We start from the raw sequence: 26,207 nt of genomic DNA on the forward strand, positions 1-26,207 counted from the left end.
AAGACAAATATCATGTGATTTCACTCATGTGGAATTTATGAAACAAAACAAGTGAACAAAGAAAAGAGATGAAAAACCAGACTCAACTATAGAGAACATATTGATGGCTGCCAGATGGGAGGTGGGGGGGGGGCAGGGAAGGGGAGCGGTATAGGTGAAGGGGATTAAGAGTACGTGTACGTGGTGCACAGGGGTAGCATAGTTGGTTAAGCATGTGACCCTTGGCTTCAGCCCAGGTCGTGATCTCAGGGTGGTAGGATCGAGCCCTGCACTGGGCTCCAAACTCAAAGCGGAGATTCTCTTCTTCTGTCCCTCTCCCCCCTACCCCTGGTCTCTCTTGCACTCTCTCTCAAACAAATCTTTTTTAAAAAGAGTACACATATGTGATGAGCTCTGAGCAATGTATAGAATTGAATCACTACATTGTACCAGGAACTAATATAACACTATATATTAATTATACTGGTATTAAAAATATTTTTTTAAAAAAATTAGTAACATTATGAATGGAGGGGGGTTATCTTTTTAATATCTGCAGTTTCTACAGTTGAGGCTTTTATTAACAATTTTAAATCAATATATTTGAAAATGTAGACATAATGGTTACTACATTTGTAGAAAAACAAACCACCAACACTGACTAAAGAGGAAATAGAATACTTGAAAATTCCTATCATCATGAGAGGAATTGAATCAGTAGTCCAAAATCTTCCCACAAAGAAGAAAAGAAAGCCCAGATAGTTTTACTGGCAAATTTTAACAAGCATTCAAGAAACAAATAACTCTAATCTCACAAGAACTATTCCAAAGTTAAGAAAAAGAGAAAGCACTATCCAACCCTTTTTATGAAGCTAGCATAAACTTAATACCAAAATCTAACAAGAGAATATGAAAAAGGAAAATGAGAGCCAAACTGACTCAGAAACATAGCTGTGAAAACATCAAATCAAATACTAGCAACCCATATCTAGGAGCAAGAAACTTAATATATCATGACCACAGGGTTTTGATTCCAGGAATGCAAAGTTGGTTTAATATTGGAAAATCAAGGGATGCCTGGGTGGCTCATCAATTGAGCATCTGCCTTTGACTAAGGTCGTGATCCTGGGGTCCCAGCATCAAGCCCCACATCAGGCTCCCCACAGGGAGTCTGCTTCTTCCTCTGCCTATGTCTCTGCCTCTCTCTCTGTGTCTCTCATAAATAAATGAATAAATAAAATCTTAAAAAAAAAGAAGGGCACCTTGGTGGCTCAGTGGTTGAGCACCTGCCTTTGGCTCAAGTCATGATCCTGGGGTCCTGGGATTGAGTCCCACATCAGGCTCCCTACAGGAAGCCTGCTTCTCCCTCTACCTATGTCTCTGCCTCTGTCTCTGTCTCTCATGAATAAATAAATAAAATCTTTAAAAAAAGAAATCAATCAATGTAATTCACCACATTGTAAGATTAAAGAACAAAAGTCATCTTAATAGATGAAGAAAAAGCCTTTGAGAAAATGCAACATTCTCTCATGACTAAAAAAAAAAAAATGTAACAACTTAGCAACTTCAAAATAGAAAGGAACATCTAGGGCAGCCTGGGTGGTTCAGAGGTTTAGCTCCGCCTTTGGCCCAGGGCCTGGTCCTGGGGACTCAGGATAGAGTTGATAGAGTCCCGCATCAGGCTTCCTGCATGGAGCCTGCTTCTGCTTCTGCCTCTCTCTCTCTATTTCATTAATAAATAAATAAAATCTTTAAAGAAAAGGAACATCTATAATCTGATAAAGACTGCCAATGAAAAAATCTCCAGCAAACATCACACTTAATGGGGAAACACTGCAAGCATATCCTTTAAGACGGGGATCAAGATAAGGACATCCACCATTGCCACTTCTATTAAACATTATACTAAAGGTCTTAACTAGAACAGTAAGGCAAGAAAAAGATATTTTTAAAAAGACAATGGCTCCAAAGAAAGAGACAAAGGTCTCATTGTTTGTAGATTATGATTACCAACATAAAGAATCCAAAAGAATCCTCAAATAAATTAATTACCATTAACTTAAAAGCTTTTGGCAAGGTTGCTGTATACAAAAATAATGAACAAAAATCAATTGCATTTCTAGACACCAGCAACTAATAATTATAACACATAAGTTAAAAAAAGAAAGAAAAATGGTTAGAGACTGTACAGGGTAGTTGGTGAAGCCCCTTTAGGTCTGATGTCTAAAACCAGCTAGCTCCACCACTAGCTGTGTGACTCTGGGCAAGCTACTTAGTTGTTCTGTACCTCTTCCTGTTAGAATTCTTGTGAGGATTAAGTGAGTTAATATAGGTAAGGCCCTTAGACTGGCCTGGCACAATGTCAGTGCTAAATAAATGTAAGCTGATATTATTAATGTGAAGTAGTAGTTAATACACCTACTAACAAGAGCTCCAAGGTTCTAACGACTGGACTCCAAACCATCTCAGGGGTAAAACATCAGGGAGCCACCTATCATAAGAGCGAATGAAACTCATCCATGTTTTCCCTAAGGCTGTGCACCGAACTCCCATACCCAACACACAGCTCATTACCCACACACCCTACAGTCTACAGGGCAATCAGCAGAAGCACATCCCCTTTCTCTGGAGGCTTCTGCCCTAGTCTTACCAACTCTGTAACTGGCAGCAAAAGTCAACAAACTTCAGATTTCTTGCGAGGATGCAATCCAGAGTTCCTGATGGCTACTTTTTACCATCACAAGGGAAAGGCAAACCTCAGCCTCTTAGTTCATGCTAATGCCAGAAGGCCTTTGTGAGTTATCAGAAGAAAAGCTTTTGTTACTGGCTCCATTTCTTGGGGCGGGGCGGGGGGGGGGGGCGGGCGGGCAGGGGGAGGAAGACAGTACTAAATATTCAGAACACCTATTATGTACCACACACTTTTCTCTAGGCTTTGCAAGTAGAAACTCATTAATTTAATTGTCTCATAACCCAACAAGGTAGATGGAATTCTTCGCCTTACTTTACAAGTAAGAAACAGGTGACAATGCTTATGTAACTTGTTGAAAGACACAGAGCTCATGAGAGACAGAAATCAGCTTCAGGGACCCCTGGGTGGCTCAGGAGTTGAGCGCCTGCCTTCAGCCCAGGGCATGATCCTGGAGACCCTGGATCGAGTCCCCCATCAGGCTCCCTGCATGGAGCCTGCTTCTCCCTCTGCCTGTGTCTCTGCCTCTCTCTCTCTCTCTCTCTCTCTCTCATAAATAAATAAAATCTTTAAAAAAAGAAATCAGCTTCAAATCCAGATCTGACTCTAAAGCCCTCTTCCGAGCTCCAAGAAAGGAGGGAAACTAGTTCCTGAAAATAATGGGGGAAGAGGTACTCTATGTATGGAAGCTATGGATTGCAATTCTCCTCCTGAATACAGAGGCAGAGAAATTAGCATGGGAATCCAAATGGTCATCATGAGAGCAGTGAAAGTCTAAAAAGCAGCAGGGTATCCAAGTGAGTGTTAGCAATGTAGTCAGATGATATGCTGGTGCCATTTTATGGCATGACTGAGCAGTAGTTTAAAAACCCACAGGAAGACTGCCATCAAGCCGAATCTTTTCTGAAAACTAGGATAGCATGGAGGGGACATACCCTCCCTATGAACTGACCCAGACCTGGGTGAGAAGATGGTAAAAATCAGCTGGGGCTATGGGACAGGGAGCTGAAGAACAGGATGCATGTGCAGCTTCGGTTACAATGCCACCAGGTCGTTAGCTCCTTCCATGTGGCAACCCTGCAGGGCTTCCTTACTTGATAGCCTATAAGTGATGAGCCTCCCAAGTGCTTTAACCTGGGACCCATGAGCGCACATTTGTGCAGCACTGACCACGCACCGAGCGCCACTGCCATCATCATCCACTTGTCAGGACTTGCTCTTTCTGTGCCCAGGAAGATGGGTTTGCTTCTCCTAGTGGTGGTCCCTAATCTAAACACACAGAAGATGGTGGTTTTGGGGGTGGGGGCACCTTCCAGAGCCCTGCCTGACCCTGGCGGATCCACACATCGTCCAAAATAAGCACTTCCAGGTTTGAGAACACACACACCCACACTCACCAACAAGAACATAAAAATATTCTTAAGACCAAAGCTACCATTTTAACTACAGTATCACCTAGGCTCATAGGTTATTAACCTTAAGTGTTCTTGAATACAAGGTGGTTCTTTTTTTTTTAATTTTTTTTAATTTATTTATGATAGTCACAGAGAGAGAGAAAGAGAGGCAGAGACACAGGCAGAGGGAGAAGCAGGCTCCATGCACCGGGAGCCTGACGTGGGATTCGATCCTGGGTCTCCAGGATCGCGCCCTGGGCCAAAGGCAGGCGCCAAACCGCTGCGCCACCCAGGGATCCCACAAGGTGGTTCTTTTAATGACAACATAGATAAATACATAGATAAGATAAATAAAAGGTGAATTATGCTAGGTCTAGTTACCGTCTACCTGCTTTTAAACTCTGAAGGGAGAGAAAGTTGCATACAACCTGCTGTTTAGATTGCTTCTCTCCTAGAAACCACTATCTCCCAGAGCCCTCTTGTGAAATAGAACACAAATTCTAGTAATTCTAACAGAGTAATAAAATGTGAGCACCCCATACTTAAGTGCCCTATTACCATGCAGTCTTTATTTGATCTTTAGAAATACTTTTAAAGACTACAGGGCCTCAAATTAAATAATAAGCACTATAAGAAAGCTAGTACTTTCTGATATGGGTAACTGAAAAGAAACTATTTCTTTCTAAATTCCCAAGGGAAAACAGAACTAATGTGTTACTGTCAACATGGTAAAGCCATTTGAGGTTAATTGATCCATCCAGGAAGCTGCTGGGAGCACCATTAGATTCTCCCCCACTTTTGCACTTCTGATGCATTTTGTCCCTCATCCAGTTCTCTGATTTTTCTCCATTCTGCCAGGAAGCAAGAAATGAACCAAAGTGTCACAAAATGTCAGAGCTGGAAGGGAGCTTAAGCTGTCAGTCCAACCTTCTCTTTTACAGTTGCAGAAAGTGAATTCTATAGAGGGAAGTGGCTTACCTGATATGGCAGTGCTGATGACTAGCAGGTGTCCTGACACAGTGTCAGAGAGTGGAACAGACTAATGCAGGACTCTTCTCACTAGTTAGTTCTTAAATGGGTTTGCAGAAAATTGGCAAATCGTTCTTCATCAATACAAAAAAATAAAAATGTACCCGGTAACCTCTTTAAATGATGGGCTCTATTACCCTACCAGTTAACAATGCCAGCTTTGTTTTTGTTTGGGGTTTTTTCTTTAAGGTTAGAATGAATTAATTAATTTATTTATTTATTTATTTATTTATTTATTTATTTACTTGTTATTTTTGAGAGAGAGCGCTAGTGCGAGCTTGACCATGCATGCACACATAAGTGGGGAGAGGGGCAGAGAAAGAGAAGCAGACTACTTCTAGCAGGGAGCTAGATGTGGGACTCGATCCCAGGACCCTGGGATCATGACCTAAGCCGAAGGCAGACGCTTAACTGACTGGATCACCCAGCTGCCCAACAACACCAGCTTTGGAGTCAGCCAGTCCTAAGCATCCATACCACCCTGGGCACTTTCGAGCTGTATAACCTTGGGTATTCACTTAACTTCTCTGAATCTTATTATCCTCACCCATAAAATTCATGTGCTAATGAGAGCATCATTCCCACAGGGTGCCTGGTACATGGTAAGTGTTCAATAAATATTAGTTGTGACTATTCTGATAAGCTGGCACAGCAGACGGCAGGGCTGTCAGGTTCCTAATCCTGTGAGTGCTGGGAGAGGGATCTGGGAAGAGCAATCCAGTATCTCTACACTGAATTACTTCTTCAGAGAAGGCCCCAGACTTGGAACTGAATTTCCAATGTGGAAACTGTTAGGGAACAGGGCTAAAAGAAGCTGCCTGATACTGGCACCACTAGGAGTCCACCCCACTGCACTCATTCTCAGACGCACACATAAAAAAATCCATGCACTTCCGACCCCTAAGGTACATTTCAAAACAAGTTTACCTAAAAAAGGACAGCTGAGGCAGAAAAGTCACAGACACACTAAGATTGGGAAAACCCTCTAGAAAGAGTAGAAAAGTGCCATAATTAGACACAAGGGCCAAGGGGCAGAGTGCTACATAGAGTCAAGGAGTCACTAGCTGTTCCAGTAAAGGGAAAATTAGCCATCTTTAGGCCTCTTGGGCCTGAGCTATAATTCCAGTGGTGATCAGTGCTGCCCCCCACCCCCAGGCAAGGTTCTAAGACTCAACATCAGAGCCTCACTCCTTCAACTGTAAGGAAGCCTGGAAGCATAAAGCACAAAATAGAAATCTCATTGAAGTTGTAACATGGGCCATTAGGTTCCCCGGCCCTTCAAATGATACCCAGAATAGTGTAATAGGACAGCAAAGGGAGGCGACCTGGCATGCCAGCCCTGGTTGTGCCATTCTCAAGAGGTACGACCTTGGGCATGTAGCTTCCTGCTCAGCTTCTTCCCCTAGCTGCAAAATGGAGAGCTTGAACGACAGGCATTCCAAAGGGCCTCTAGCATTTTCCTGCTCTTAAGTTCTGCACAGATCCTGCCACCTAAAAATGCAGTAATTAAGACTATAAATGAGGCTTGATAATAAGCTCCCCAGGGAGCAGAAACCATATCTGCTATTCCTTGTGTATCTCACTGTCCGATATGATGTGAGGCCCAGAGTAATTGCATAATAAATGTTGAGTGATACTGGTTCGCTGCACGGTGCTTGGCATATCATAAGCTTTTCACATGCCAGGTGGCTCCCCTCCAACCCTCTCTCCCACCAGACTTTTCAAAGAGGTCACATTTTCCCATTCCTGGGCTTTTAATAAAATGCAGCATTGCACAAGAAAACAAAGCTCCTTGTGACTTCACGTGACAAATGATTAAACACCTAGGTGCCAGGCGCCCTGCTCCATACTGGAAAAGGGGAAGGCAGGGGCCTAGTTGCTGGCACTCGTCCCACAGGCTGTATGAGTCAGGGCAAGTCAATTAACCCAGCCCACTGCAAGGCTCAGTAAGTGCAGCAGCTATTACTGAGGAACTCCTGAATTTTACAGCAGAGATCTCTCCTGGCAGACTAGCAGCTAACGAGCGAGCAATGGGATGAGCACTTCAATAGCACGATCACCCACTTTTGGCTCAGAGTGCATGGAGTCTGGTCTTCCACACTAGTGGTTCCTAATCCAGGTTGCACACTGGAATCACTTGAGGAGCTTTTAAAAAATGCTGATGCCGGGACGCCCAGGGGACTCAGCAGTTGATCACCTGCCCCTGGCTCAGGGCATGATCCGTGGTCTCAGGATCGAGTCCACATCAGACTCTCTGCTTGGAGGCTGCTTCTCCTCCGCCTATGTCTCTGCCTTTCTCTCTCTGTGTCTTTCATGAATAAATAAATAAATAAATAAAATATTTAAAATGCTGATGCCCAGGCCATCACCCAGACAATTTAAGAATGGGGTGGAAGGAGTAGGTATCATTATTTTTCAAATGCTTCCTTAGGGACTATATGGCCTGAGCAGCTTCCTTAATGACTGCATGGACTCCTGGCTTCCACCTTCTCCGTGTCCACTTCTAGCCCCCAATTTAGGGACAAGTTCAGCAGATAACTAACTCCGAGGCCTACAAGAGCCCCCAAAATTCTACCACAGTCACACATCAGACTGTTTTCTGAGCCATAAAATAACTCTGTCAATGTGGAAACATTTCTGGCAACTAAAACTTAACCTAAAAGGTTTTCTTAATTAACTCTCAGTCAGCAAAGTAGTCAATGAGTCCAGTCTATGCCCCAGCCATTCCATTTATTGGAGGCTTAAGTGGCCTGAGATCTCACCCTTCTTTCTGGAAACTTCTCTACTTCTTAGGCTAATTGTTAAGCTGTCCCTTCTGGACTGCCCTACTCCCTGTCCCATACTGATGCTTCTCACTCCCTTTGCAACTGAGCACCCAGTCTCTACCCCATGCCATTCCCACCTCCACCCCTGCCCCATCCCACTGTCTCCCTCTCCCTCTTTCCCCATCTCTGTCTCTCCCTACCTACCATACCCCTCCCAATGTGCGATTTGCTTTTTCAGTTCCTTCTTAATCAGCCTCTCCCCATTCTCCATCACTTCACTATTCTTCCCCCCTCCTTTCTCCCCTTTCAGCTGAACCCCTGGCAATGGGGTAGCTGCCACCTTCTGGTGGTGGGTCCTCTCTCCATCCCTCGCTCCCACCAGCCACACGGGCAGCATGGGTTCTGCAGGCCTGGCCTCCCAAACACATGATGTCTTCCACGTTGCCAAATCTTCTTTCATGAGTTGGCTTCCTTTGTCCCCTGGACCCCTTCTATTCAAACAGTTCTCTCAGACTGCCGATCGTCTCCTTTCTTTCTTTAAAAAGTCTTTTTCTTTTATCTTAACTACCCAAGAAATTTGTACTTGCATCAAATCCACATGACACAGAAATCTAGTAAGTAAAAAAGTGAGAGTGCCCCCCCTTCCCCTAATCACTCAGGAGTAAGCACCATTTGGGATAAGTTCTAGACTTTTACAATGTACTCACAGCCATGCACACATCAAAGGGCTTGTTTGTTTTCTTAGGGAATGGGTTTCTATCATACATACTGCTCTGCAACTTGTTTATTTTTTAAATTTTTAAGTAATCTTACCCGCAGCATGGGGCTTGAACTCATGACACCAAGATTAAGAGTCACATGCTCTACTGAGCCAACCAGATGCCCCTACAACTTGTGTTGTTTTGTTTTGACTTTTAACAATATATCATGTATATCTTTCAAAGCGAATGCAGAGATCAGCTTCCCTCTTAAAAGCTGTGCAATATTCCACTGGCAGGGTTTACCATTCTGCTACCCGGTGGGCTGATTCCCAACAATCTCTATTTACCAACACTAATGCCATAAATGTCCTTTTATATGACTCCTTCCACTCAAACATTTCTAGGTAACCATTTAGAAGTGGGTGGATGGCTAGCCACAGGACCAGCCTGTACTCACCAATTCCAACTGCCCCTTCTCAAGGCCTCTTTGTACCACGTGGCACAGGGGACCTGCTCCTGCTTCCTGAAACTCCTTCCACTTCCTGGATGGCTCCTTTGCTGAGGCTACTTTCTGCCCCCCAAAAGCAGCCGTCCCACAGAATAATTTTCTTCCTTCTCTTCCCTAGCTGGCGTGATGTTCTAGTCTTCTCTTTTATCTTCTCTAGACAACTTCCTAAATTGACATTTTGAGCCCTAATCACAACTCAATTGCCTGCTGGCCATTCTAGCTTCAATGTCTCAAGCCTCTAGAACTGGACAAGTCCCAAAATGAACTTGTGACCCTATTCTGCTAAGCCTCCATTCTGTCATCTGAAAAACAGAATTTTCCCAATCAGGAGTCTAGTAGTCAGTAGATGTGGTGGGGGCTAGAGCAATTCATAAAAACACAGGCATAGAACATATACTCTAAGGAGTGGGGAATATACATAAACAATTATGTAATCCAAGGCAGAGTAAAATGTTAAAATAGACAAGAGTGGCTAAATCTGGGGTGGAGGTTTGAAGGAAGCTTTACAACAGGCAGTGTTTGGGCTGAGCCTTGAATGATGACTAGCATTTCGACAGGAAAAGGAAAGAGAATATTTCTGGCTGAAGGTATGGCATGAACAAAGTATAAACTCAGAGAGGCATAGAAGTACATGGTGCACACATTGAAAAGGAATGTACAAGAGGATAAGGCTAGAAAGAAAGACCAAAGGAGACTCTGAATCCTATCATCATAAGGAGTTCAAGCTTTCTCTAAAGAGCTTATCTATTTGCCAGCACTAGTCTATATGCCAACTCCAAATGATCAACAGGAACTGCCTAAAATGCTATGCTAAAAAAAAAGATTTGGAATTTATATGGCAACTCACTGGAAAAGCATGCCTATGAATGATTAGCAAAAGCACCTCAGAGCACCGTGAGGTATATGCATAAGATGTCAGGTAATATGGAGCTATTGAAGGCTTTTGAGCAATGGTGTGTCATGCCCCAGCATGTGTGTTACTTGTATCATCCTGGCAGCAGTGTAAAGGATAAACAGAGCAGGAATCAGTCAGGAGCTACCATAATAAGCCAGATGGCAGTGGGGATGATGATGGTGATGGTGATGAAGATAACCAGATGAATTAAGGCAGAGGGAATCAAAGAAGGAAGAGACAGATGGAAGAGATGATGAAAGACAGAATTAGGATCACTCAGAGACTGTCATGATAGAAGGGAGGAAAAGGGAGGAATGGAAATGTGGAAAGGTTTCAAAGGATTTAACCAGGGTCACTGGATGGCCTGCAGTGCCATCAATGAAAATAGGAACATTGAGGGAAGAATATAATTGCTTTTCATTTCAAGCCCTCAAACCACTTTACTTGAGGTGCATGAATCTCAAGCGCCCTTGAGTACACTAGGAGGGAGAAAGCAGTACACGTTGTTGATGGCCTCAGCATTTTTACAAAACATAAGCCTACCAGATCACCAAAGAAAAAATCCATCAGTATCTGATCCTAGACACAATGTGCGAATAAAACTTGGAATGTTCATGCTCTTGAAAAGTAATTCTTCCCATTGAGCTAGCACTTTTGATACACGGACCTTATTTCACATGCTTCCCACCACTTACCCTATGAATTGGGAAGGGCAGAGATCATCATCCCATCCTATGGTGTTAACAGCCATTATTCACATTTATGAAACACTCGCTACACACCAGACACTGTTCTAAATACTTCACATGTAAGGGGAACCTGGGTGGCTCAGTGGGTTAAGCATCTGCCTTCAGCTCAGGTCATGATCCTGGGGTCCTGGGATCGAGCCCCACATCTGGCTCTCTGCTCTCCCTCATATTGGGAAGCCTGCTTCTCCCTCTCCTTCTGCTGTTCCCTACCACTTGTGCCCTCTCCCTCTCTCTCTCTCTCTCTCAAATGAATAAATAAAATCTTTAAATAAATACTTTACATGTAAAAATGCATTTCACAAGAACATGCATTCTTACAAGAACCCTACAAAGTAGATACTATTCTCCCCATTTTACAGAGGAAAAAAAATCCCAGAAATGTCAATGAACCTGCCCAAGGCCTTGACACAGCTGGAAAGCAACAGAGCTGGGATTTGAACCTGGCCAGTCCAGCTCCAGAGCCTGTACTCTTTTTTTTTTTTAAGATTTTATTTATTTCTTCATAGAAACACAGAGAGAGAATGAGAGGCAGAGACACAGGCAGAGGGAGAAGCAGGCTCCATGCAGGGAGCCTGACGTGGGACTTGATCCAGGGTCTCCAGGATCACGCCCTGGGCTGCAGGCGGTGCTAAACCACTGCACCACCGGGCAGAGCCTGTACTCTTTTTTTTTTAATATTTTTTAATTTTTATTTATTTATGATAGTCACAGAGAGAGAGAGAGAGAGAGGCAGAGACACAGGCAGAGGGAGAAGCAGGCTCCATGCACCGGGAGCCTGATGTGGGATTCGATCCCGGGTCTCCAGGATCGCGCCCTGGGCCAAAGGCAGGCGCCAAACCGCTGCGCCACCCAGGGATCCCGAGCCTGTACTCTTAACTGCCATGCTCTAAGTCTTATTATAAGAAGACTGAAGCACAGAGAGGGTCCCCCTGATTAGCCACCACTGAGAGGTTCTGTCAACTACTTAATGATGAATTCTATAACCAAGGTTCAGGGCTGGCTAATGCTTAATCCAGCACTCTTTGGACAGCACTCTTTGACTTTTCACTGTTTACCAACCTCTCCCACTAAGATGACACATTGCTTTGACCTTTTTCCTCTTTGACCTTTGTCACCCTTGCTAGATGTGGTTTCTGAGTCCTGCTCAAACAACATGAGATTTCTCTTTCTCTACTGGTAGGCAAGAACAAAAGCCTAGCTCCTTTGGCACTAGAATGGTTGGGGGTGGAATGAGGCCATGTGTGGCATTAGAGAGAGACAGTGAACCGGGATTTGGGAGACTCAGTTCTGCTTCTAGTCAGCTGTGTGACTTTGAACAAATCACTTCTCTCTGGATCGCAGTTTGTGAAAGTGGAAAAATGAGGGAGGAGGCGAACCAGATGAGTCTCTGGGTTTCCTTCAGCTCTGACTTGGCACTGCTCTGCCATTTTGGCAAACCCAAGGGAGGACTGCTAGAATATGTTTTTTGGTATATTTTAGTCAACCAAAGGGGAAATCGGTTAGAACCAAGGGAAAGAAAGAATGAGATAAAATAAAAATGACCTTTGTGGAAGGCTACAAATGAGGTACTGTACCAGAGGTAGACTTATTAGCACCTTACCTGGGGAGAAACACGTGCTCAAAAATGTTATAAGGGTCATTACTGCTACTAACTTTCATAGTTGACAGAGATAACAGAAAATTCTAGCAATGGCTTTCTCTTAAATTTGACTCCTTTTGCCCACTTGACTCAGTTGTGGGATTCAGTGTTTAAAAGGTCTGGGCAGGCAGGGAGGGGGGCCCTACAGGAGCAGTGGCACCAACTGTCTTCATGGTGATGGATAGTTGTAACTAGAAAGCGAGACCCCCAAGCCCAAGAGGAATGTAAAGAGAAAATGTAAATAGAGGGGCCAGGGTTAGTCCGCAGTGGAGGTAGGGGAGGAGGACACACACACACACACACACACACACACACACACACACAAAACACACATATACTCACACACCCAAAAACAACAACAGGTGCAGACCAGTGTACTCTAGAAATTGTTTTTCCGGACAGACCCAAAGCAGGGAGTAAGACACCTGGGAAGATGATCCCAGCCTGGTTTCCATGTGTGTCCATCTGAGCAAACATAGCACCACTGGCTGTGAGGCACAGCCAAACACCCCACAGCAGTCAGGAGCCCCTACATGGTAGGCTCCACATTCTTCTCCATGGATCCAATGCAGTCTTGGCCTAAAGGATGCCCCGCCCCCAACCTCCTGTGTCCACACCAGCAAACCCACCCCCAGAAAGCCCCAGCAGAGGAAGATGGCCACCACGGGGCTGGGGCCAGGGTGGGGGAGGCACCAATCTGTTCTCTTCCCTCCCTGGCCAAAACCCTCTCAGGCAGACAAGAAACATGACCTTAGCTTGGTGCTAAGTTTGCAGGGCTATTCTGAGAACAGCTGAACTGCAGGGTCTGGTGGGGTGCCATGCAGTAGAATGGTAATCCAAAGGTGGAAGTAGCCCTGCTCCTTCGGGGTGCCTGGGGAGCCCAGGAAAGAGGGAGAGATGCCCACGTAGTGCCACAGCCAGGGGGAGTAGGGGAGACAGCACTGAAGATAATAAGGCACTTGGGCACATGACCCTCAGGAACATTCCTGCAGGGCCCTGAGATAAAGGGGCAAGTGAGGGGCTCACACACACACTGAAGCGCCGGGAACTTCAAAGAGGAAACTCGTAACAAGTGCCAGCAGACAAGGAGCAAGCAGTGATATGAAGAGGACCCTTTGTGGCAATCTACCCCTAGGGATGCCTTCCAATAGCCTCCAGGTGGGGGGTGTCCAAGGGTGGGAGGCACCCCCCACTCCATGGCTGTGAAGTCACATGACCGTGGCCTTGGCCCTGAAGGCTGCACTTAAGGGTGGCTTAGCCCTCAGAGCAAAGAGAGTGAGCTGGTCTTGAAAATGCAAGTGGTTTACCATATCCCGGAGCTATCGTGATTGTCTGTTTTCTTTTTCTGTCCATTTTCTATCCATCTGACAGGTAAAGCAAGGCACTGGTCTTTTTTTTTTTTTTAAGATTGTATTTATTTATCCATGAGAGACACAGAGAGAGAGGCAGAGACACAGGCAGAGGAAGAAGCAGACTCCCTGCACAGAGCCTGATGAGGGACTCAATCCTAGGACCCCAGGATCATGGACTGAGCCAAAGGCAGACACTTAACCACTGAGCCACCCAGGCGTCCCACCACTGGTCTACTTTAAACTTGCCTTCGTCTCAGAGCATGAACTTGCCTTTGTCTGGGAGCGGCCCTACCTCCTCTGATAACTACCTAACCCTGGTAAGGGTTGAATAAATAAATAAATGAATAAGTAATAAATAAATAAAATATTTTTAAAAAGAAATCTACACACCTGTCTCTGTCTACCCCAAACCCCTACTTCCATACTTCCATCTGGTACTCACAAGTTTCCTAGGACACCAATCTCAAGATTGTTTGCCCCGTGAAGTCAGCCCAGTAATGAAGAGCAGCCCAGAGGTCCCTGAAAAGCCAAGCTTCCTACCAGTAACAGCCATCCTCCAAATTCTTCAGCCAGGACTGGGTGATTTCAAGGAACTTTTCAAATTGCCTAGAAAGCTGTCCATAGGCTTCAGACAGCTAAGCAACACTGCCCTAAGGTGATTACATAGGCGCTAATATCATGGGACCAGTATTTTTGCCCACTACATGGAATAGAGATGCCAGGAAAGCTTTTCTTAGATGAGCTTCTTAAAGCTGCCTTCCCGTACCTAATCCTTATGGTCTTATCCCAACATCAGGCACCCCAGCTTACAGGAGCAGCAGCCATAATGATAATGATGACGGTCACTGTCGGCACTATCATCATCACAGCTAAAACTTATTAAATGTTTACTGTGTGCCAAATACTATCTTAAGTGCTTAAGGAGCATTTTCTCCTTTCCCCCCCACTTAATCCTCATAACAGCCGGGCAGGAAAGGGATGACTATTACTCCATGTTACAAACATGATAATACAAGCTCAGAGAGGTTAAAGAACTTGCCCAGGGCTAGACAGCTAGACAGATTTGAACCCAAGCCTTTACCACCCTAGAGTCTGTGCTCTTACCCAGTGTGATACTGCTGCCTTGAAATACATCATGGTAATATTGCTACTATGAAAATCTGCTAGCATTTATTGCATGTTCACCATAAGCCAGAACTTCCACTAAAATGCTTGCTTTGTCTCGTTGAATCATCACAACATATGAGGTAGATACTATTATCCCCATTTACAGATGAGCGAAACTGAAGTGTGCAGCAGTTAAGTAACACATCTAAAATCATGTGGTGAGGCAGCTAAAATGCACACCCAGGAAATACGGTCCAAAAAGGCTCGAGCCGCTAGGCTGAACTTGGAGGAGAAAAAGGAGGCATTTCCACTGCCCCCACTTAGGCTCCCTGCTGCATCTTACCTCCAAGCCTACAGGGGCCCAGCAAAAATCTGGTGGGTCAATGCCCATGAGGAAGCCTTCTGTGTCAGTTCAGATCTGATTCAGCTAGGACAAGAGGATCAGGACTCCATCCAGAAGCCTCTCCTTACCCTCATCTTCATCTCAAGCCGACTTCTGAAGACAGCACCTCACAGCCAGCAGCCTCATCTACTGCTCTGCCCAGAACATCTAATTAGTGTTTACTCAGGGATCCCAGAGCCATAGTTAAGAGCTTCACTGTGCAATCTGACTCTGTGCCTTATCTAATCGGTACCTGAATGAAATGTCTCTTTGCTAGCAACAGCCAGAGCACAGTCAGGCAGTCTTTCTGCAAACATAGTTGGTCCACTGGCAAAGGTGATTCAAAACACATGGGCAAAATACACCCGGAGCTTCTATCACCACCAATATGTGACAGAGACAGTGAGAATGAAGGCATCGGGATGGAGTTAGAAGGGGCTCAGGCTTCCTGCTTTCTCCTCCAGACAATTTTGCTTCTTATTCTTCTACTCACCCAAACACCTGCCCACAGAGCAGAGTTTGGATGGTCTTTGCCCAATGGGCCAATCTTCTCTGACCTCCTGGCTCCTGCCATCCATTCCCTTCCCCACGGACCTCCAGGCCCAGGACAAGACTCATCCTCCCTTCCTCCCTTCAGCATTTCCTCCAGCAGCTACAGTAAAGGAACCACAGCCAACTGAGAGATGCCGTAAACCTTCCCCTTCAGGATCTCAAGCTGGCAACGGGCCAGGTCCCCTGACACACCATGCATTGACATATGTGTAAGCCATGTCCTATTTAGCTGGCAGCCCTTTCCCTGGGAAGGAGCTAATAGGGAGGACTGATGCCCAGAAAAGGAGTCCTCCCCAAGCCTTCAAATTGAACTGCTGAGTCCAAGCACCTTAGTGAGAGACTTATGGGGGTGGGGAGTTAGCAAGACAACCCCCTGAGAACAGAGCAGCCAAAAAATGGGGCAAAGAACATGGGAAAGGTCACCTGCTCAAAAACACTGTGATGTACCCCAACAATTGGACATCAGGTTGGGGTAATGAGGTCCTTTTGAAAAATCCTCTCCCTGGGTGCCTGGGTAGCTCAGCCTGTTATACATCTGCCTTTGGCTTGGGTCATGATCCTGGGGTCCTGGGATCGAGCCCCACATTAGGCTCCCTGCTCAGTGGGGAGCCTGCTTCTCCCTCTCCTTTCTCCCTGCCCCTCCCCCTGCTCGTGCACTCACGCTCACTCTTTCTAATAAATAAAGAAAATCTTAGAAAAAAAGAAAGAAAAATCCTCTTCCCCACACCCGGTTGGATCTATGAGCCATTCACACTTCAGAATGAACCTCTTCAATGGAACTGCTTTCTTCTTAATTTTCCCGTGGATATCACCACCTCTGACGGGAACAGGCATTTTTGGACTGTAGAAGGGACTGTTTTAGAGCTGGGATTATTCTGGAAGGGGGCAAGCTTGGATGGGATGGGTTGGCAGAGAGACTTGGAAGCAGGGGAGAAGGAATAGGAAAAAGCAAAGTAGCAGGATAGCATCCCATTTCATCAGTTCAGTTCTGCTGTGGACATTAGCAGGGGTAGCAACCATCCCATGAGCACTAAAAATTATCATCTGGCCACAGGTGGGATGCCTGCTAGCTCATTTCCTGTATTTAATGCCTGCTAGCTCACATCAATGTCCTTTGTGTCCGTCCTTGTCAGTGTAGGCCCTCCTTGGGACAGCACAAAGAACAAAATGCTCTATTTCACAGGCCCCCAACTGAGCACCAATGAGCAACTGCAGTTGTCTTATCAACAGCGCAGAAATGACAGAGCAGTTCTGGAGTTTTATTTGGTTTGCCAAGGGAGAAATAAGATAAGATCTGCCCCTAATAATCATATGTGGCAGTCAGGATGCACGGAACTGTAAGACTGCTTACGGTCGCGATGCTTCCCTGTGCTTTGCATATACTGTTTCCTATGCCTAAAACTCCCTTCCCTCCCCCACCGCCACAACACCCAACAAACACCTACCATTCATTCCCACGTGATTATTGAGCACCTACTATGAGCCAGGCCCTATTAGAGGCATTAGAATAGAAAACCAGACAAAGAAGAGTTCCTGCTCTGGTGTAGCTGTGTCTCCTTCATGAGCCAGTTCAAATGTCACCTCTTTTAGAAGGCTTTCCTTAATTGCAATACGAAAAAAACAACAACAACAACAACAACAAACAAAACCCAAGACCCTCTGTGCTCTGCTTTGTTCAAATCTGTTACTATCCTTTTAATATTGTAATTTAGTTGCTCTCCTGCCTGTCTCATCTATCTAAACTGAGCAACAAGGGATGCCTGGGTGGCTCAGCAGCTGAGCATCTGCCATTGGCTCAGGTCATGATCCCTGAGTCCTGGATCGAATCCCACATTGGGCTTCCTGAATGGAGCCTGCTTCTCTCTCTGCCTATGTCTCTGTCTCTCTCTCTGTCTCTCGTGAATACATATTTTTTAAAATGATAAATAAATAAACTGAGCAACAAGAGGAGAAACAATGTTTCTTATTATCTTGGAGTCTCCACTTGGCTGGCACAATGTATCACACACAATAGATGTTAGATAAATAGTTGCTGAGTGGAATCAAGAATGAATAAATTCCCATGAGCATTTGAAACAAGCATCCAGGGGTGCCTGGGTGGCTCAGTGGGTTGAGTGACCGACTCTGGATACCAGCTCAGGTCATGAGCTCAGGGTGGTGAGATAGAGCCCCACATCGGGCTCAGCACTGGGAATGGCGCCTGCTTGGAATTCAGGATTTTCTCTCTGCTCCTCCCTCCCTCTTTCTCTTTCTAATAAAATAAGTACATAAACAAACAAACTGTCCTGCATACAGAGAGTTAGTATATAGTAACTATTTGTCAATAGCTCCTCCCTTTAGTTCCCAAAGATCTTCGGGACTGCAAGGGAGGGAAGGAATGTGGAAAGACTGGAAGGTGATGGAGGCCTGGCTAAAATACTTCAGTGACAAAACTCTCCCGGTCACCCAATAAGCCACTGGAATGCAAAAGCTACCTTAAAATCTACCTCGCAAAAACTTGGGGCTCTCCACCTTTAATTGTAGCCACATTATTTAACACCTACATAAACACTGAGGCACTGCCAGAAGGTCAAGTGCCCTGCCCACAGACCACCCAGATTCATGCCAGTCAGGATGAGCTTTTGAACCAACTTGCCACCTAATACCTCAGCTACTAGAAAAAGTCTCTCCAGTGGGGTCCAAGGCTCATGGGCATCGGAATTACTAGGCAGTTTGTAATAAATACAGATTGCCATCCTCACCATCTACCTACTCAGATGTCACTTAGAGAGCCAGGCATCTGCATTATAACAAGTTTCTAATGGCATCTTTCACAAAGAATGTTTCAGAATCACTTCTCTCCCCTGCACTGACTGTCTCTTCATGTCCACTCTGGCAGTTACTGGCAGAAGAGGGGGAAGCTAGGATAAGATACTGTCAATTTAACAAAAGTTATGTAAGACCACGAATGTGTTAACTCAACGAGGGAGCCCTTTTAAATATGTGTGTGTACATCAAATCATCACATAGTAAGCTTTAAGTGCCTTACAACTTTGTCAATAATAGTTCAATAAAGCTGAAAAAAATTAAAGTACAAAAAAGAAAAAGATATGAAAGACCAGAAGTTGACAAACCTGACTCTTCCTATAGAGGGCATTTCAAAGAGGCATGATGACAATGGGCTACCCACCGAAAAATCCAGAAAGAGATGGAAAGTGAGTCACTAGCCTAATAACATTTCTTTAATTTATAGGATATTAAAGAAGGGAAAGAAGAAAGTAGGCCCATCCAGATGTCTGCCAAGGGATTAAGATCAAGATCCAACAGTATAATTTCCTCACTAGGATGAAAGCGAACAGATACTTTGGGCAGAGAGCGGGCTGTAAGCTCTAATAATTGGCTCTTTGTGATAGAATTCAACAAAAAAAAGTTGTGTGAGCTGGAGCTGAAACCACCTCTCTCTTTGGTTATTTTGAAAAAAAAACAGGTGATTCTCCTAATGGGCATAAGAGACTGAGGAACCATGCCAATCAGACTTCAAGGTAACACAGACAGGACCACTGGAGGGAAACAAACAAATAAATAAATAAAGGAAGGAAAAAAGAGAGCTCTGTCAGTTGGTTAATATCATCCAGGTAAACAACTAATATACACATATGCTATTATGTTAAGCTCTGCAGGGAGTTACAAAGAAAAAAAAAAACCACTACTTTCCACTAAAAAAAATTTGTTTGTGCTAACAGTGGAGGCCGAACAAACGTGCAAAAACAAGTGACCCAGCCAAACACAGAATTACCTAAAAGTATACAAAGGTACATGTTAATCAGCCAAAAAGTCTGAGGAATGTTCAGAGGGTTGAGAAAGGGAGACAAAAGCTGTTACCAGAATGACTGGAATAACTGGACTTGGGTCACGGTCATCCAGAAAGGAAATCTTCAAAATGATCTACAGTAGGGAGGAATACACACACAACAAATCCTATGTTGCCCATGATGAAGGTGGTACATCTATGGCCAAGGGACAGAGATCCAGGGAGCCTGTGGATCACCCCATGAATAGGAGCCAGCAACATACTGTTGCTTAAAAGCAGTCACCATGGGGATCCCTGGGTGGCTCAGCGGTTTGGCGCCTGCCTTTGGCCCAGGGCGCAATCCTGGAGTCCCAGGATCAAGTCCCGTGTTGGGCTCCCGGCATGGAGCCTGCTTCTCCCTCTGCCTGTGTCTCTACCTCTCTCTCTCTCTCTCTCTCTCTCTCTCTCTCTCTCTGTGTGTGTGTATGTGTGTGTGTGTGTGTGTGTCTCATGAATAAATAAATAAATCGGGACGCCTGGGTGGCTCAGTGGTTGAGCATCTGCCTTTGGCTCAGGGTGTGATCCTGGGTCTGGGGATCGAGTCCCACATCGGGCTTCCTTGCATGGGGCCTGCTTCTCCCTCTGCCTGTGTCTTTGCCTCTCTCTGTGTCTCTCATGAATAAATAAATAAAATCTTTTTTCAAAAAATAAATCTTTAAAAAAAAAAGCAGTCACCATGCTAGATTGTATTAGCAGATGCTAGGTAGAGACTGGTAGAAGTCACAGAGTCCAGTTTCTTTCTTTCTTTATTTTTTATTTATTTTTTTTAAAGATTTATTTATTCATGAGAGACACACACAGAGAGAGAGAGAGAGGCAGAGACACAGGCAGAAGGAGAAGCAGGCTCCCTGTGAGGAGCCCAATGTGGGACTCGATCCTAGGACCCTTGGATCATGACCAGAGCCAAAGGCAGATGCTCAACCACTGAGCCACCCAGGTGCCCCTGCGTCCAGTTTCATAAGCTGTACATTAGAAGGGTGTGCAGGCGTGGGCCAGGAGCCAGAAAAAAGCAACAGAAATGCGTAGAGGAATGAATTCCAAAAGCTATCAAGAAAGGTGCGAAGGAGTTGAGGTTTGTCAGTTTCTGAGTTTGAGGTAAACAGATATTGGTCATCAACCAGCTCTGATCCGCTCTTCCCAGTTTCTCTGTTTAAGTGACCACATAGTTAACTCAGAGGATTAAAATGCTTTCCTTTCACATGGCCCATTTCACGGAGTAGATGGAGGCAGGAAAAGATGAGATAATTTGCTCAGGCTCCCATTGCAATCCATGAGCAAAACTCACATCATAATGTTAAATCCCAGGGCTGTCTGTGGGGTGTTTAAGCTACCAATGCATGCCACTTCTCTTTATAATGGATGCCCCCAAAAGACTGTAACAATGAAAGATGGAAAAATTCTCTGCAAATTTCCTTGGGGGGAGAAATAAACTAAAAAGGAATATCATGCTTCACTGCTGAGGCCCATATAAACATTATCCTCTTGTGTCCCCCTGGACTGATGACATAGGACACAGTCCATCTGATAAGCTGTCAGCAGATGGCTGGATCCCTCATTGTACCCATTACCCACCGACGTCAATTCCAAGCAGGAGCAGATATCAGTGCTCCAGACAACAGATGGGGAAGGAGGTGTGGCTGGTCTCAAGTCAAGGAGTGCAAGAAGGAGGGGGAGGACAAAAAGCCTAGTTCTCAAATCCATCAGGTCTCCTCTAAAACAAATCCATCACGGGGCAACAGAAAATGCCACTGTTTATTCAGTTAGTTCCAAAAGGTGTCACAAAAAGCTCAGGACTGTTTTGGATAGGTGCCATTCTTACACTTTCAGCAAGGAAGGAAGAAGTAGGGAAAAATCAAACAGTGGAGCAAAAAGCAGGCAAGCCACATTTGATGGAAATGAGACTTTTAATACAATGTAAAGAAGACAGAGCACTGACAGCAACGGCGACTCTTTAAAAGGGTGGGGCTCACTCAGAAATATGGGCTAAAAACAGTGGCTTGGGGCTCCGAGATCTGCAGCATTGATTATTAATTTGGCCAATATCCAGCCTGTTTGCAGCTTGCCTTATGTGAGCATCCATATGCTGTACCCCACTAAGTTCAGTGCCCAATCAGGATTTGTTGACACAGATACGTACAGAACTGGCAGGAATTGGTCAATTAGCAAAGGCATCCAAAATGGGATCTTTTTGTTACATTCCTAAGACAGAGACGATATAACCAGACGCCAGGGAGATTATGGACCACTCACTAACTGAAGAACACCAGTCTTTACAGATACAACCAGTCCAATTTCTAGCATGTGAACCATCCTGCTAAGAAAACTGTAGACTCTGCAACTTAAGTCGCTATGAGAATCTCCTTCTGTTAAAGCTTCAATTCCCACAGTGGTGGCTCAGGTTGAAAGTCACCTCTGGTCACTATATTGCTGGGTGATTTTTGGAAAATTGCATCATCACTGACTAAATTCATTCTGTCACCCTGCTTGCCAGAATAATATGCATTAAGGAAGTAGCCATGCTTGGAGAAACATTCATTGACGTAATTGGTAAACACCACTGATATTCACTAAGGGTCTTAACGACAATGTGGAGGTCTTGCCTGCTGCTTGCTGTTCTTGAGAACCCTCAAGGATCTCTGGCTTACACTGAGATGGGAGATGCTGGTGCTTCAATCACACAAACCTCTATCATCCACAGTCCCGGGGTCTTTGAGAAATCAGATGAGACCAAAAAGAAAGTGAACAGCAGAAATATTAATCGAGACCTGAATTCAGCCATGAGAACTGCCCTTGCTTATGCTTCTAAAGCTAGCAGTCACCCAAGAGCAGCATGGCTATGATGAGGTGCTGTTGAAAAAGGCCTCAGGAATAAATATTTTACAGACTGAAAAATGGGAGATGGGGAGACTAACCAATTCCCTCCAACTCTTCCACTTCCTGGCCTAAAGCAATACTGTCCTTGTTAGAAACTTACATGGACTCTGAGGAACAAGGCCTTTCTATGAAGCCCAAATTGAGTCATCCAATGGAGAAAAACACATCAGAAATGTTTCTGCTAAGCTATCCCCTTTCATTTCAGCCAATGTGTCGGTCCCTTGCCTTTTCGGGACCTCTGAACTCCACAGAATGTCCTGCCATCGTGTTGTCTAATTCAGCAAGTTCACTTGCCAAAGCATTGCTCTGTCCTCAACATCTCCCCTTTGGAATATACACAGCCACAAGAAACATTTTGCCATCTCTGTTTCCAGGCCCAAGCTAACCTATCATAACCCTAAATAAGATCAGGTACATGAAGATCAGGTGTCTTATAAACAGTAAAGTGTCAGATAAGTGTAAGGTATTATTAACCAGACTTACTATCCTTAGTCCTTGCTGCAGTCAAGTCAGAAAACTGTTTCCAATCATCTGTGGTTAAATTTTTTTTCTTTAAGGACTCATAACAACTTTTAAAAACCCATACTTTCCTGCTCCCCAGGAAGAGCCATAGGTAAGGTATGGGATATGGGACTGACCAAAGCCTGGATCCCACAGCAGGCCTGAGGTGACTATTTAAATGACACAAAGAAGTGACAGGAGTAAAGAGCAAAGGCGAGTAATACTGGGGCAGGCTCAAGAATTCCTGGTGTGACTCTGTTCTCTGCCTCAGCCCTAGGGCTCCAGAGTTTAAGCAAAGCATGGGATGAGGAAAAAAATCACAGGTGACAGGAATCAGTCCCTAGACTACCCCCCCCCCCCATACACACACTAAGCATCCATCCCTTCACAGCAGCCAGCCCCGAATGCCAGCATCATCTATATGTGGCCTGGTCAGGTTGACTTTACTGGGGAGATACAGGAAGCAGAAAATGAACAAGGCCATCTGAGCTCAGCCAAGAAGAAATGAGTTTCCTTTTTCCAGATGAGGAGACCAAAAGCATTTCCAGAAGAGCTCTCTAGTGCATTCCTGGCCACTACTTAAGGAGAGAAAAATCAGAGAACGTTGACTGTCCAGAGCTGGGAATGCAGCTGTCTCATTTTGCAGATGAGCAAACTGAGGCCCAGCAAGTATACTCTTCCTCAAGGTCACATAACTCATTAATGCCAGAACTAAGTCTCCAGAGGCTTCTAAAAGCTTCTAAAAACCTTTCCACTGAAAACCCTGGTGCTGCCAGGTTTGATGTCATCACACCAGCAGCAGCCTCAGTCAGGCTGAATTTAGTCCTTTGTTGACCTTCTAGATATGCGGCTGCCAGAGGCCTCAAGACCCCTTTGTGGAAGAGGCACCCTTTGACCCTCACCACCTGCCATCCAAAAAAAGCACTCCGGTCCCAAGAGCCTCACACAGCAGTGGCTGAAATGCGTTGTTTCCTCTCATTAACAAAAAGCCCATTCATGAAAAAGAAAGAAAGAGGACTGGCTCAAATTTACCCAGAAGATCTAGCTGGGAGAGCCCTAGGATTCCTGTGAATGGCATCACATCCCAAGAAGCCCTCTCTTAAAAAAAATGCTGCCCTTCAGCCCTGCTTGGTGGTGAGAGCCACCCAATCAATAACAGCCTCTTTATTCCACAGCTATCCACACCTCCGTGCCACATCTGCAAAGATGGGAAGAGCCTTGAGGCCATTCACCACGTTTTACAGATTGGGAAACTGAGGCCAGGAACCTGCAATCAAAGATATACCTAGAACACATGCAGAGCAGGCGTCAAAGCCACAAGTAGGCAGTGCCTTGCTGATCAGCCTTGGCCTCCCCCTGAAACAGCCCTGTCATTCCACTGACAGCTTGCAACCCCAGAGAGGGTGGGTTAGCTTTCCAGACCAGATGCTAATTCATCTTTTGGCTGCAAGCAAGTGATCTCCCATCCCTGGGCCCAACAGGTCTATAAAACCAAGATAATAATCTCAACCTCCTGCCCCACACAGGGTTGTCACAAGCCTCCTGAAAATAACCTTCTACAAATATAAAAGCAATAAAGATGCTAATGACAGGTTTTAAAACTGCCCCTGAATAAAACACACCAGGTTTCTCACACCCTGAAATCTAAAAAAGATTTTTTTCCTTTTCTCCTCTTCCTCCTCCTCTATGATTTTATAGTTTTAGAACATCTCTCCACACAAGCTGAGTACAGAAAGACAGTCTCACTCTTGGTCCTCACCCAGATTATTTTTATGTATCTGGCAACTTTCCTTTTCAATCCCATTTGTTTTTCTTAACACCACTAATGGGAGGTAAAGAAATCAGCTCTCAGAGTACCCAGGACCATGACCACAGGAAATAGAGTAAGAGCGAGAAGATGGAGAGGTTTGCAAAAAATATATATAAATAAATACCCTCTCACCATGGATAGATATCACCAGCCCAAAGTTCATGAGTCAGCCTGTTTCAGAATGCACTTAGTAGGAGCTTGGTGCTGCTCAAATGCCTCAGAGTTCAAAGGCAGACCTTGCCTTAAGAGCATAAAACTCCCAAATGAAAGAGTCATTAAGGCAAACCCATAAAAGTATTTCCCCAAAGTACCACAGTGGAGACAAGGAACCTTATGTGACCACCTCCAGGAAAGAGCATTATCAGGCCTCTGGGAAATTAACTGCAACAGAGGGGGTGGGGGCCACCCATGGATCCCAGATGGGGTTCAAAAAGGGCACCTGGCTGGAGCTGGATTCCAGGCTTGTGAAAGGCCAGGGCAGGGCCTGTGGTTCCTAGGGCTCTATCACTCTGTTCCTCAACTCCACTGTGGGGCTGACACATTGTGCAAAGGTGAAAAGAAAACCAAATCTGGAATCCACGCAAAAACAGCCACTCTTGGAAAATCATTTTTAAGGGTCCCCTTCCCGCAGGATGAAGTGCTCTACGGTTCTGAGTGTCCGGAGCACATAAATGACTCTTACCACTAAGGCTGCCAGGGAAAAAGTCAACAGACTCACATGCATCATGGTGACCAGGTGACAGGGGTTGAGCAGGTAGATGACGGTCTTGGTGGCGAACTTAAAGCCCACCTCCACCCCGAAGGTCAGGCACAGGGCTACTAAGAGCAGATTCTTGCTCAGGCTCTCCTTGCCTTCCTCTGGCCGCTGGGTCACCTGCTCTGGCTGGCAGCCACGGCCACCCCTACCGTCCTCCTTGGTCTGCCTCAGGATGTGCCGCAGGGCCACCAGGATCTCCAACAGGGCCAGGGTCAGGACCACCACACTTTCCAGCAGCCGCTGCTGCCAAGAGAGGAAGGCAGCACAGTCGGGGCCCCCATTGCCTGCAAAGCTGGGGTCCACACCCCCATAGAGCCAGTCCAGGAGACTTTGGTAGCTATACCGGGACATGATGCCAAGTGGTTCCCCTTGACCACCGTGCAGGAAGCAAGAGCCAGATGGAACACAAGCCCAGAGGGTTGCCCAGGTGCTGGGACATGTACAGAGGGCACACCCCTGCACCCACACCCCGCCCTCCGGACACCGGGGCACCTAGAGCAGGGGAAGGGAAGCTACACGCGAGGCCCAGGGTCAAGTGCTGGCTCTAACTTGTCCCCACGGCTGTCTGGGGAGCCCCCCGCGCTTCTCCAGTGGCCACCAACGAGGCAGGGTTGAAAGGAGCCGTTGGCCAATCTAAAAGGAAGGAGAGGAAAAAAAAAAGGTCTCAAAGAGGCAATTGCATCGGGAATTACGAA

The 26,207-nt window shown here is 45.4% G+C and overlaps 1 protein-coding gene across 17 annotated transcripts in view; it reads right to left on the minus strand.

The window, feature by feature from the left end:
• TMEM164 (transmembrane protein 164) overlaps positions 1-26,207 on the minus strand; it is a 199,714-nt gene that overhangs the window by 138,076 nt on the left and 35,431 nt on the right. For 6 of the 17 annotated variants that reach the window (XR_012026548.1, XM_072817253.1, XM_072817254.1 and 3 more), the window contains exon 2: positions 25,438-26,145. The exons of 2 other annotated variants lie outside the window; for them this stretch is intronic. Coding sequence is in view for 12 of the 15 variants with exons in the window: in XM_072817253.1 (XP_072673354.1) it covers positions 25,438-25,863 (426 nt within the window). In the remaining 3 variants the exon portion in view is untranslated. Of the gene's footprint in view, positions 1-25,437; positions 26,146-26,207 lie in introns of those variants that run through there. 9 more of the 17 variants (XR_012026549.1, XM_072817259.1, XM_072817257.1 and 6 more) reach the window with 3 other exon arrangements.

The sequence above is a fragment of the Canis lupus genome, chromosome X, assembly GCF_048164855.1.
Source record: "Canis lupus baileyi chromosome X, mCanLup2.hap1, whole genome shotgun sequence".
Classification (NCBI taxonomy): domain Eukaryota; kingdom Metazoa; phylum Chordata; class Mammalia; order Carnivora; family Canidae; genus Canis; species Canis lupus.